The 12,936-nt window shown below is 49.1% G+C and overlaps 1 protein-coding gene across 5 annotated transcripts in view; it reads left to right on the forward strand.

The window, feature by feature from the left end:
• Nucleotides 1-461: 461 nt before the first annotated feature.
• ZNF236 (zinc finger protein 236) overlaps nt 462-12,936 on the forward strand; it is an 89,328-nt gene continuing 76,853 nt past the window's right edge. For 2 of the 5 annotated variants that reach the window (XM_074339815.2, XM_088798059.1), the window contains exons 1-2: nt 1,446-2,998; nt 11,750-11,892. In XM_074339815.2, the coding sequence (XP_074195916.1) occupies nt 2,896-2,998; nt 11,750-11,892 (246 nt within the window). In that variant the 5' untranslated portion in view covers nt 1,446-2,895. Of the gene's footprint in view, nt 798-1,445; nt 2,999-11,746; nt 11,893-12,936 lie in introns of those variants that run through there. The other 3 variants (XM_074339816.2, XM_088798060.1, XM_019715556.3) reach the window with 3 other exon arrangements.

Genomic DNA, 12,936 nt, shown 5'->3' on the forward strand with positions numbered 1-12,936 from the left:
CTTTGCCACTATGAAAACAGTGCACAGGGATGCTCTCAAAGGCCATCCTGAAATGATACAGTAAAATGATGTGTACAAAAATTATTCCCGGAATTAAACAAATACGCTAACACATATTAAGCACCTGGCACACAAAGAACCCTTGGCCGGGTTTTTTCCATGTTACCCGGTTATCCCACGTTAAAAGGGCATCTTTCCTACTTATTTCCCGACGGCTGTCCCAGCGGGTTGACTCGGTCTGGCCACACGTCTGGGAGGCAAGGACCTTCAGGCAACGACCGCCCGCCGGCCCTCCGTCTCCACGCAGGCCCGCCAGGTGGGGAAGGCCCGCCAGCCGGCCGGCCGCCGCGAGGCCGGGAGCGCAGGTGACGCCGGGCCGCTCGCCCTCGGTCCGCACCAGGCCCGGCCGGCGGGGCGCGCATGCGCAGGCGCCGCTCCCCGCCCCCACCGCGCGCCCGCGCCCAACGGCCCTAATCGGCCCACCGGGCCATGGAACCCGCCGGAGTCGGCGTGGTCCTAGCGCTCCGGTTCGGTCGTTCGGCCGCCTTGCCCCCGTGAGGCCCTCGGGCGCTCGGCCGGGGCTCGGCGGCCGCCCGCTGCCCGGGCCGCTCCGCCCGCCTCCGCCGCTCGGTCGGGCGCGCGCCGCGCCCCCGCGGCCGGTCCCCGCGCGTGCGCGCTTCGCCGAGTGTATGTGTGTGGAGTGTGTGTGCGGCCGAGGGGTGGGCCGCCGCCGCCGCCGACGATGCCGCGGGGCCGCCCCCCGAAGCCCAAGGAGAGCAAGGCGCGCGGCGACACCGGTAAGCGGCCCCGGCCCGGCCGGCCGCGCTGTGCCGCTCCGCGCGAATATAGTCCCCGGATGCGGCGCGGGGGGCGCCGGGAGCGGGCCGGGGCCGGGCGGGGGCGGCGGCGCGGGCCGGGGCCGGGTCGGGCCGGGGCGGGGAGGGGCGCCGCGCCCGCTGCCGCCGCCACGGCCGCCGCCGGCCGACTGTCGGGCCGCAGGGCGCGGGCGGAATGATACCGGCGCGGCGCGGCGCCCCCTCCGCCGGCTGGGCCTACTTTCCTGGGCCGGGCGGCGCGGGCCGGGGGCGAGGTGCGCGCCGCCGCCCTCCTCCCGCTCCCTGCTCCCCGCCCGCCCTCCCTCCGCCTCCGCCCGCGGGGGTCGCGCCCCGTCGGCCCGCCGCGCCGCGGGCTGTGCAGGCCCCTGTGGGACGCAGGTGCCGCCGGGCCGCGCCGGCCGCGCGTGTGTGGAGGTCGCCGCCCGCGCTGCGCCCCCGGGGCCGCGGCCTCCGAGTGCGAGGCTGGGTGGGGCTCGGGGCGCCGCGGTCGGCCGGTGACAGGGCGCCGCACGCCGCCCACCCGCGGGCTGCCTCGGCCGCCCAGGTGCCACCGGGACGGGCGCTGGTGCAGGCGGAGGCCCCTCGCGTTCGGCACCGCAGGGACTCTTTAGACAGGACACGTGCGCGGGGCTCTGGCATTGGTGCCCGCGCGGGGCCCCACTGACGCGTGTGTAGCTGGCGGCTCGCCCACCTGGGGAGGCAGTGTCACCCCTTCCTGCGGGTGAGTAAAGTGACTCAGTGAGAAGCTTGTGACCAGAGAACAGAGATGCGGGCTGAGGCCGCAAGCGCCCTGCTTCGCAAAGCGAGAAGGTCAGGCCGGACCTTCTGAACTTCACCCTGTAAAGCGCTTAGGGAGAAAGAGGTCGAGACAGGACTCACTGTAAGTCACCCAGGACACACCGCACCGCATACCTTATTGTGCTTACGGGAATGGATGAAGTTAGCAGACACGTGCACGCGACGACAACGGCGCGGACGAACTGCAGCAGGAACTCACACGCTCGTGTGGCCTCCGCGGAGCCTGGAGCGGGGCTGGCGCCGGTGCGGGTGCGCGGGTGTGCACCGCTCTGCTCGGCGGCCGATGCGTCTGCACGGAGGTCTCAGCCCTCGCACTGCTGGGGCCGCAGCCTGCTTGGTTCAGTGTTTTATCTTCGCTAATATGCGTCTGTCAGGAAAACGTAAGGTGCAGTGTCAGTCACTTGGAAGAAGGCTTAGGCTAGAGACGGAATATAGCAGATGCGTTGACATAAGGCTGGGAACCTGTTCTTCCCCATCTTACCAAACGGCATCACTGTTCACCTGGTTTTTTAAGTCCCAAACCTAAAGAATAATTCTCTTATTCCCCAAGCATTTCATAACCAAGTCTTGTACCTTCTACCTCAAAGGTGTATTTCCATTGGGCCCCACTCTATCCATGTCCAATGTCACCAGCACCTGAGCGAGCCATCCTATCATCTCTCAGGTGGACTTCTGTCCCCGCCTTCTGACTGGTGTCTGTTGGTCTTGTCCTGTCAGTCCGTCACCCGTCAGCCTGAAGGAGCGCTTTAAAATGTCACTCAGATGGCCCAGCCCTGATGCAAACTCTTGGGTGGACTCCCCATCGCTTTACTGCGAGATCCGCAGGCCTCTGGGATCCTAACCGGCCTGGCCTCTCTCTCAGCTCTCTCCGCGCTCTGCCGTGGACTCCGTTATGCTCCTCCATGCTCTCCAGGCCTTCGCCGTCCTCTCTGCTGAGGACGCACCCGGCCGCGCATTCTGCATGTCTCAGTGCTTCAGCTTCTAGAGAGACCTTCCCAAACCTGTTTCAAAGGAACTTCCCCACTTGACACCAGCCGTTCTCCACCCTCCATGGGTCTCAGTGGCTGGTGGACCCCTGGGAGTTCCCAGACACTTTTGGGGTCTGTCAGGTAAATATCTTCATGGTGACACTAACACTATTTGGCTTTTTCACTTGGTCAACATTTGCACTCCTCATACGAAAGCAGTTAGGGTGAAACTGCTGAGGCCTTAGCACAGATCCGGGTATGGTGGCACCAAACTGTGAGGCCCCATTATCCTCATGTATTTCACTCAGAAGCAACACTTTGCAACAGAGACCGCAGAAGCAGATACCAGGATCCACCTGTCATCTAATAAAGCAGACATTGAAAAGATTTGTAAAGGTGAAAACGCTTATTACTAGATTTTGGAGAATATATTTTTTCATTAAAAATATGTTAAATGTTACAGATTTATTTTTTAATGAATATATATTTTTTAAATCTCAGTTTTGATTTCTAACGGCAAATATCAGTAGATATAGATTATGCCTACATAAACTTAAGGTCTTAGGGTCCTCATTTATATTTAAGAATGTAAAGGGGTCCTGAGACACAAACATTTGAGGACCCTTGTCTGTCAGTTTACTCTCAGTAATATTTCTCATGATCTGAAGTTATTTTGATTTTTTTATGTCTCCCATGGTGAACTTTAAGAAACACATGGAAGGGAGGTAGGGATTTTACAGGTGGGGAAATGAGGCTCAAAGACGGGAAATTATTTGGAAGGTCCACTCAGCTAGTAAGCGTTAGAGTTGGGATTTGAATCTACATTTGAGTCCAAAGTGTGCATTTTGTTGCTCTGCCTTGATAAACATTAAGCCCCACGTATGGGTTAATTTGTTTATTCAACAAATACGTTAAAGTACTTTGTGGTGGGGGGGCTTTTTGCTAGGAGCTGGAGAGACGAGCTCAGCAACAGAGACGTGCTCTCTGCCTTGGCTGCCGGGACTGTGTGTCCCTTGATGGCCCGAGCTCCTCATGGCAGCAGGTACCGTGTTTCCCCGAAAATAAGACCTAGCCAGATGATCAGTTCTAATGTGTCTTTTGGAGCAAAAATTAATATAAGACCCGGTCTTACATAAGACCGGGTCTTATAGTAAAATAAGACTGTCTTATATTAATTTTTGCTCCAAAAGACGCATTAGAGCTGATCGTGCGGCTAGGTCTTATTTTGGGGAAACATGTAACAGGCACTTGACGTCTCAGCTTTCCAGACAAATGAAGTCGAAACAGAAACCTCAAGCAAGAATTAGGAGTAGGCATACTCCAAACGTTTCTTGAAGTAATAATTAGCTCAGGACAGAAGTAAAGAAGGAAGCCTTGTCTGTAAGTTGATGGGATAGCATTTACTGAGCCCTTGCTTTGTGACTGTCACCATCCTGGGGGTAGAAAATGAGTGAGGTAGGGTTTTTTTGTGTCGTAGTTATTTTAGTTTTAATAAGCAGTAATGTGACTTTGATGGGAACCACATTTTGGGATCTTGTATGGCTGCCATCTGTTTTTTCCTGTAGAATGCTGTGAAAGTTTTCTCCCTAGCTTGCACCCTTTCGTTGGCTGTCTGCAAAGTTCCTGTTTTCTGTTGGAGGGATATTTGTAATACTTCATTTCCAGAGAGCAGACACAGGCAGACCTTGAGCCAAATGAATAAACAAGTCCTTTGTTGCTCAGATTACCAGTTCAGGCCGTTTTAGATTCTCTTGGACGAATTAGGAACTCTATACTCTTCCCTCCGAGGGAGGGGATACTAGGATGGGCAAAGAGTGGTAGAACTTGAACTGCTTACAAAGCAGCTGGAGATGTAGCGCCCTCAGATTTTAGGTGACTCATTTGCTTCATCAGCAACGCTGGGTACTATTGGTAGGTAACAATTAAGGGGAGATGGATTCTGCGTAAAATCCTAAGTTTCGGACCATATCAGGTATTAATAAGAAAACAGTTTTTCATAAAGCAGCACCCTTCCCTGTCTGTAACTGAACTTTCTTAGGTAGGCAAACACCTGAAGTACTGAGGAAAGTGTGATTAGACAACACTTAAATTCTAAAGATTTTGTGATCTTGGAGTAAGTCGTGAGTTAACATGGGTTCAAAATCTTGGTCTTTGACAGAAAACTAGTCTTGGGAAAGCACACTTGTCCGTAATTCTTCCTTCGATAATGTCAATTCTGTTGTTTTGTAATCTTACTAGACATCAGGGCCTGTACATTGTCTCTGCACATGAAGACCGTGTCTGTGCTGAAGGAATTAGCAGTGTTTGCAAGCTCTCTAGCCCTAGGGCTTTCTGTGCATATTTACCCCAAGGCCGATGCGCTGCTTTGCGCCCTTGGCCGCAGACTCAGGAGTGACCTGGGAGCTTGTGAAGATCCCTGTGACCTGGCCGCCTGGGGGCCGATGACATTTGAGCCTGTGAGGTGGTGGGACCCAGGTATCACTGCTCTTTAAGCTCTTGGTGATGCCACTGTGCGGTCAGGCTTGGAGGCCTGAGCCTGGGGCAGGGCTCTTCCGGTCTGAGAGGGTGGGCAGGGGACAGGTGCCCACACCTGTGAGGTGCCGTCCCCTCAAATCTCGGCATAGGTGCAAACTGTTTGGTAGGGGATCAAAAGTAAGAGTTTGTGTAAGCTGATGAACTGCACGGACAGACTGCTCTCAATGCAGAAGTCAAGCTCACTGTGTAGGTCAGACCCCTGGTGCAGAGGGGAAGGTGCCGCTCACAGGGCTGGGCACAGCGCAAGGCGGGGCATCCGTGGCACGTCCTTGTCGCCACTGCTGAGGGCTCCTCGGGAGCAGCCAGGGACGTGTTTGTTACTTTGATCGGAATGTCTGTACAGAAAAGTGCAGGTTTGGCGTGAAGAGCCCCATGAAGCTTCGTGAGGAGCCAGGAGCTGGACCGCGAGCCTTTCCTGGGAAGTTCCTGTTGTTCCCCCCCAGCGACTGCTGCTGCACCCCCACCGCCCAGCTAGCTTCTTTTGACGCCAGGGATTAGTGTGACTTGTTTCTGCACAGGATTGGGTTCATAATTTGTGCCCTTTCGTCTCTGGCTTCCTTCGTTCCACATTGGTTTTTATGGGGTTATCCCTCTTGTTATATGGCAGAGGTGTTCATTCTCTTTGTGGTGTGGCACCCCCCTGTACTGTCACACTGTCGTTCCGGTTTCCCTTCCTGCTGTAGGTGTCTGGATAGTATGCGGTTTGGAGCTGTCACGGGTCAGAGCTGCTGCGGACGCCGTGCACTTCTGGCTTGTGGTGGACACGCAGTTTCCTCGCGTGACTACGTTACTGTCCAGCAGCAGCGTCGGGCGTCCACGTGCTCTGCAGTCTCAGCATCACTGAGTGTAAATCTGTCCTTTTTAGGTTGGCCGTCCTGGTATGTGTCGTGTTGTCTCACTGGGACTTGTAACTCGCAGTCCTGTGTGAATAAGGCTTTACCTCTGACAGCCGTTCGTCCTCTGTGTGAAGCTCCTGTGCCAGGTGTCTTCCCATTTTTTTACTGGGTTGAAGTTTGTTTTTGTTTTTTTTTCTCAAATATTTGTTTTTCTTACTTGTACATTTTTATTTCTAAAGAAAGACTTTAAATTCAGATAGATGTATAGTCAACCACTACACACATTATTTAAATGTAACAGAACCACAGTATGTTAAAATAATAGCAGAAAAAAACCTTAAGTGTCTATAGAGTCACCTTCCAGCTAAAACAGAATTGTAGGCTCAAGGTCTGAAAGTTACAGGCCTTTTAGAGAATGATCCAGCAGTGTCATTCTCCAAGAAATGGGACAGTCGCAGCCCCCAGAAGTCCCCATCATGCTCTGTCCAGTCAGAGACGAACCACTATCCTGCTGTCTGACAACCTAGATTAGCTTTGCCCATTTATTGAACTTGACAAGATGAAACCATACAAATGTTTTCTTAGGTCTGATTTCTTTTGGTCAATATGTGAGATTCACTGTGTCACAGCATATCGCAGTAGGTTGTTTATTCTCATTCGCATTGTTTGTGCTATAGCAGGTCTTCAAATAACATCGTTTGGGACCATAATTGTCTCATTGAAATTATACATGCTTTTGACAACTAGCATACTTGGCTTGGCTCTCAGTTGAGGATATTTTATACTGAAGGAACCTGAACAATCTTAGGCTTGCAGTTGGGATAAAATGCTGTTGATAAAATTCAAGCTCATCAGCTGTCTTCACATTAGGCACGAGGCAGAACCTGGGGTCTTGTCTCAGAAGCCATGACCTTGGGAGGCATAGGAACATGACTGGTTAGGAGAGAGCCTTGAATTATGAGCTGAAAATTACTCCTAGTTCTGCCACTGGCTAATCGTGTGGTTTTGCCAAGGAGCTTAATTTCTCTGGGGTGTTAGTTTCCTCAGCTATACGACCAGGGGTTGGAGTGTGTGACTCACCTTGTTCCCCAAGTAAATTTCACTTCTTACTCTTTAACTTAAATCTTTTTGACTAGGTGACACATTATAATGGTTCAGAATTTAAAACTATGGAAGGAAGTCCCCTTTCCCAGCTCTGTTCCCCAACCCGGTAGTTGCCTTTTATACAGGCAACCAACGCTCTGATTTTTTCTCATTTCTGCAGGGAAGTAACACACACATACATGCGATTGTGTCGGCTATCTCTGCCCCTCCCTGTTTTAAATAAATGATGGCATCTAGAACATACTGCTTCTTCCCTTGACTACATTTTGAGGATTATTTTTCCACATGAGTCTATTTTATTTCCAGATGAGAGCCTGTTAAATAGTAAATACATTTGAATCAGTAACAGGTGAAATGCAGAAAGTGAGAAGCCTTTCCTGGTCCTGCCCATTTCTCTAGGTGCCAGCAGGTTTGACTTGACCACTGTTTGCTCCTTCCTAGAGGAAAGCAAGTCCTATGGCTGGTGCTGTCAGCTCAGTGTTCAATTTTCTGAGAGAGATTCTACAAAGAAACAATGAGCTGCATTTCACCTAGCGTTTAGGAACAACCAAATGGCTGAGGTATGTACACAATAAGAGTTGTTAGTGGATACATAAGCTGAAAAAAATGTTAGATCTGATTTAGGTGACTCTGAGGGAGAGGGCATGAGTCAGTGAGGCGAAAAGTAGAAATTAGATGCACTGGTCTCGGGAGCTTCAGACAACTGGGAAATCAGCTTTTATCTTCTCTCCAAATATTTAGCAAGTATTTGTTAGGCACACATGATGTGCCATACCTTGCCAAGGCTTTGGAGATACTTGAGGAAGCAGAAAGGGTTCATGGGCCCCAGCGCCTCAGAAGAAGTCCAGCTGTGCTAAACCCCGAATGCTGACAGAATGTGCAGAGCTGTAGAAAACAGGAGAAGAGAAAGTGGAAGGGGATAATAATAATAATAATAATAATAATACAAAAGAGAAAAAAGCGAGGGAATGGTAGAGATTAGCCAAAGTGGTACCGATGTGAAGTCGGGAGACGGCTGTCCGACTTCCCAAAGGCCTAGCTGGTGACTTCAGAGAGCACGTGGCGTCACAGGACGAAAAGGGGGTGCAGCATGGTTACGTGGTTGAGCGCTGGGTTCTTAGAGGAGCTTAGGGGGTAATAGAAACAGGGAACTGTGGCCAGTGCCTGTGCAGCAGAGGAAGAGAGCAACTGCATTCTGGGAAGTTTATTCAACACATAGAAACAAAAGTTTGGGGGTAGCTCAGTTACTTTAGACAGTGGAACCGGTGTATCTCTCACTTTACTCCTAAAAAGGCCTCCTCCGGGTTTATGGAGAGCTGAGCTCTTATGAGCACAGGCTTAAGAGTTTAAGTCAGGATGCAAATTTGAGTTAAACCCATGGGGTGCTGTAAATGCAGTAGGTCTTGTTGGAATTTGGCGTCATACATGTATCATAGCGAGGCCTTTTGTTTAAGAGATCGACTTAGGTTTCTTAGACTGGGGAGGACAGACGTTGGCCGTTATTAGGATTTAGCTGACTGGCCTGGCTTGCGGGGCCTGGTCTGTGCAGAAGCTCGTCGAGTACCAGCCATGCAGAGCAGGCCTGAGTGTAGTTGTGGAAGCTGCTTAGGGAGTGATGGGTAGGCCTTGGAGTATCGAGGGTGAGCTTTACACAGATGGCCGAGCTTCTGAATCATTGTGAGGCCCTGTTCCTGGAGCGTCAGGACACGTTTGCTTATTTAGTCTGCGCAGCTGTGAGATAAGCTTTGCTGTCCGGTGGGGGTGGGGTGGGGTGGTAGACAGACAGGCATTATATACTATTTAGGATCTCTATTAACGTAAAGAGTTAAACTGATTTTGAAACAAATCTCAAAATTTTTCTCAGGGCAAGCGAAACTGCTCAAACAATTTCTGATCTTCGTACAGCGTGTGATCCGTTTTGACAGTGAATTTGAGTTCTTGGTAGCAGAAAGGGTGACTAGTTAAAGAGAATGGTCACGTCTTTGTCTGTGAGGTGACTGTCTGGGAAACTGCGTGGAATTCTGTGTCCCGAGTCTCCCTTGCATCTGTGAAACCTGGATTCATCCTGTTCTCTCGGGGACAGAACGCATAGTGGAATACCATAGTTCGGGGTGGACTCTAGGACTTGAGCACTGCTCGGTGCAGGTAGCTTTGTGCTGGTTTCGTGTGTGGAGGCGGGAGCTACAGAGAACATGCCTGTTTGGATTTGGGCGACGGCAGGAGTCTATGCGGCCCAATGTCCTGTGCACGTGTAGCTGCCTCTTAAAAAGATGCAGCGTCTCAGCAGGGCTGGCCATTCGGAGGCCGCTCCTCTGATCAAGCCTCGCTTAGGTGCCGACCCTGTCAGGTGACCCGATGGCCCCCAGAACAATGGACGTGTGCACAGACGTCTAGTATTTGCTTGTAGTCTTGCAGGGTTTGTGGGTACCTGAAGCCTACCTGTGGCCTTCTGTAGGTTAAGACCCCCAACTAGGGATACGTCATTTCATAGACCTCTTTTTGGACAACAAATACTCTGGGGACCAGAAATTTGAATCAACACGAAGGTGTGATGGACAGAAGGGCCTATTTTGAGGCCTAGGATGCTGCCCAGAGGGGCCAGCTCTGCACAGAAAGAGCAAAGTGTGGGTGACGCAGCCACCTCATCCCGGGAGAAAGGCCTCGTACTTTCTCGATGCAAAGGGAACGGCCACGATTTCGATAGTGTGTTCCCCTAGCGCAAATTGGTGTTCTGGAGCTGCTGTGGACTTTAAAATCACGCACAGTGTGGAAAGTGGAACTTGTTTTTCCCCTCGAGTTACTTTATTTTGAATTATTATTTCAAGTTTGTCTTTGAACAAAATCAGTATTATCTGATCACTGGGGGAAGAGACTTATGGAAAAAAAATAATTTTATTATATTTTGAGCTTTGTTAAGGAGAGAAATCTTGTTCCTTAAGATAAAAAAGTATTTTTTCGGAAAAGTCTTAATTCATAAGCAAAACAATGTCATTTTTCAGTTTTAAATTTATAGTTTCTTGTCTGTTAGGTTTTTTTATATCAATTGCAATTAATTAAATACCTTCTCGTTTTTGAGTAACATCAGTAGTTTCAGCATAGAGGCTATGAAAATTGTTTCATTCTGCATGCTGAAATCGCTTTTTAATTTTGCATTTTAGATGTTAATTTGAGGCACTCTTTTATTGCTGTATTCAATCGTCAGGTTAAAACATTTACTACTGAGTTCTTGAAACACATTTTTCAACAGATATCTTACTTGTACCTTCCTAACCTCTAAACTATTTCTTACCATCGTAAAAACTTTTCCAAAGGGAATCATAATACATCAATTGAATTGGTCCCAACAATCATTTTATTTGGGCCTGGGGAGTCATAAAACATTTCATTATTAGTTTAGTGCAGAAATTTTGAAAACATGGTCTTTGAAATAGAATGTGGATATAGTTAAGAATAAATAGAATAAAAAATATGTATATTTTTTCCTCAGTAGACGTATCTTATTTATGAATGAAGTTGCAGTCTTTTGAATTACATTAGTATTTTTGAAACTGGAGTTTGCTTTGCTTGTGAATGTGCCAGAAGAATTTTTGAAGCTGTTGCCAGCACTCTCCAGTGCCTGCTCCACCTCCTACACGGTGTTCCCCCCCTTCCCATCCTGTGGGGTGTCAGGGTTCCTGCTTTGACCAGATTGCACTGTGGGCTCCGGGAACTGCTGGCTGGAGTGGGAACTACAGGCCGTTTTCGCAAGAGGGATTGAAAGGTCTAGAAATTTGGAATGCCTGGCTTATTATTACTAGCACATGGGTGTGTTTGAGAAATAGAAGACTTTCTTGAGTCTTAAAATTAACCCTACCCTATTTCCAAATTTCTAAGTTCTAATATTTGGTCACATTTGATACAGAGTTGTATGTGACATGTTTCTAACCTTTGTGGAGTTAGTATGTGGTATATATATATATCCGCAAATTATAGGCCTGGAGTGTATTTACTTATTTTAAAGAATTGTAGTGAGTTTGGGCATCTTTATTTTATGACATTCTTGACAGATTTTTCTGGTTATTACACTGGTTTTCTTATTTGGAAATGCTTTTCAGGTTTATCCACTTACCTAAATGGGTGAAACCTGAGGCTTGTCCAAAGCCTTGCCACCTTTCCCTCCCTCAGCCATAACTATCTACCGGACAGAACACAGGTTTTCTCTTTGCCACCTGCCCTTGCTCTGTGTGAGGTAGCTTTTACACATCACCTGAGTTTTGTTTACTGAGTGATTTAGGCGCCTGCGTGAATTACTGGTGAACCGCCAATTGACTTAGGGGGACCGCCTCCAAGGTCTGTAGTGACTTCAAAATGACAGCAACCAGCAGGCAGGTTACGAACCTTAGGGCCTTTGTGCGCGTGTGGAATCCAGCCTCAGGCGTGAGTTCCAGGTTTCTGCCAGTCCCACTAAGAAGAGTTTAGGACTCTGGTCGGTGTCTCGGTCATCTCAGCATTTCTCGTTTTTAACTTACAAGCCTGTCCGTTTAAACATTTTCAGATACCATTCATTTCATCTGAACTCTCTCATAAATCTCTGACATGATTTGGTTTCTAAACAATACCAAGTAATTGAGTTTTATTTATGTCATGCAAATCACCACTGGTATTTATTGTCTGTACTTGTGCAATTTTATAGATGGAGTTTTAACATTGAATGAGGACAACACTAATTATGTGTACCAAGTCCCAAACTTCCACAAATGTGAGATCTGTCTGCTGTCTTTTCCAAAAGAGTCCCAGTTTCAACGCCACATGAGGGACCATGAGCGAAATGACAAGGTACGTATTTTTCACAGGGCGTCAGACCTGAGCATTGACACTGCAGGTGTAGAGTCCACATGCAAGAGACGATGTTTTCTGATAATTTAGGTTCCTAAATTGTGAAGCATTTTAGATCATATAAATATGTTGACATTTTGTATTTTGTTGTAACTGTATTCTGAGCTATTATTAGGTAATGAGAGAAAGTGAGAGCTTGTCTAGTGAGCCCATATATTGAATTATGATGGAGAAAGAAATAGTCTTAAAATCTGACTTTTCAGTCGTTCCGATTTCCTCTATGACTCAGCACAGAACTGGTCTGTCTTGATGTTCCTGTCTCCGGTGGGGTGTGACCCTCAGTGGCCATGCGCTGTAAGTGCTGTTCTCAGTACGTTGGCTGGATTTCAGCAGCCAGCAGGGCTGTCTTAGGTGGAGATGTGGACCTTTTGCTGCAGTGCACCCTGGAGATAGGTGGGGAATGTTAATGTCTGGAAGGAATGATTTGCCTGATAGATGGAAAGTGGCAGTTCAAACCACAATTAAAAAGTGGTGGCAGGCTTTTCTCTAGGTAGGCGAGCCATTTGAGGCCGGAAAAACACTAGGGAGCTCTTGTCTGGAGACCAGGATACGACCAGCTCCACTTTCCTTCCAGTGAGTGACGATGCTCTAACTGTAATCATATATGCTCACAGCATAACCGCTGGCCTCCCCCTCCCAGGCTGAAATCTGAAAACACGGCCTTCCTCCTCATTTTAGCATAGAAGTAAATGCCAGGGATTATCTTTCTGCAAGTAAGTGACAGAGCACCTTCCATTTGGGGCACATTTCAGAGCGACCTAAGCAACTCTGTGCAACTCCATGCTCCTGATCCCTTAGTTTGCTGCAGGTGATTCTGTTTCCAGCAGCGGATGGTCAGAAAAGGGGAGATCGCACCCGCTGAGTTAAGTCTCACATTTGTTTCCGTGGAGTTGACGTCCTGACACGTTTGCACGCAGTCTGGCCTGTGCAGACTCTTTCCTGCATAGGTGTGTGGTCGTCCTGACAATCCCTGGAGGCATCCTC

The sequence above is a fragment of the Rhinolophus sinicus genome, chromosome 4 (genome assembly GCF_057876585.1).
Source record: "Rhinolophus sinicus isolate RSI-liver-muscle chromosome 4, RSI-T2T, whole genome shotgun sequence".
NCBI classification, from domain to species: Eukaryota; Metazoa; Chordata; class Mammalia; order Chiroptera; family Rhinolophidae; genus Rhinolophus; species Rhinolophus sinicus.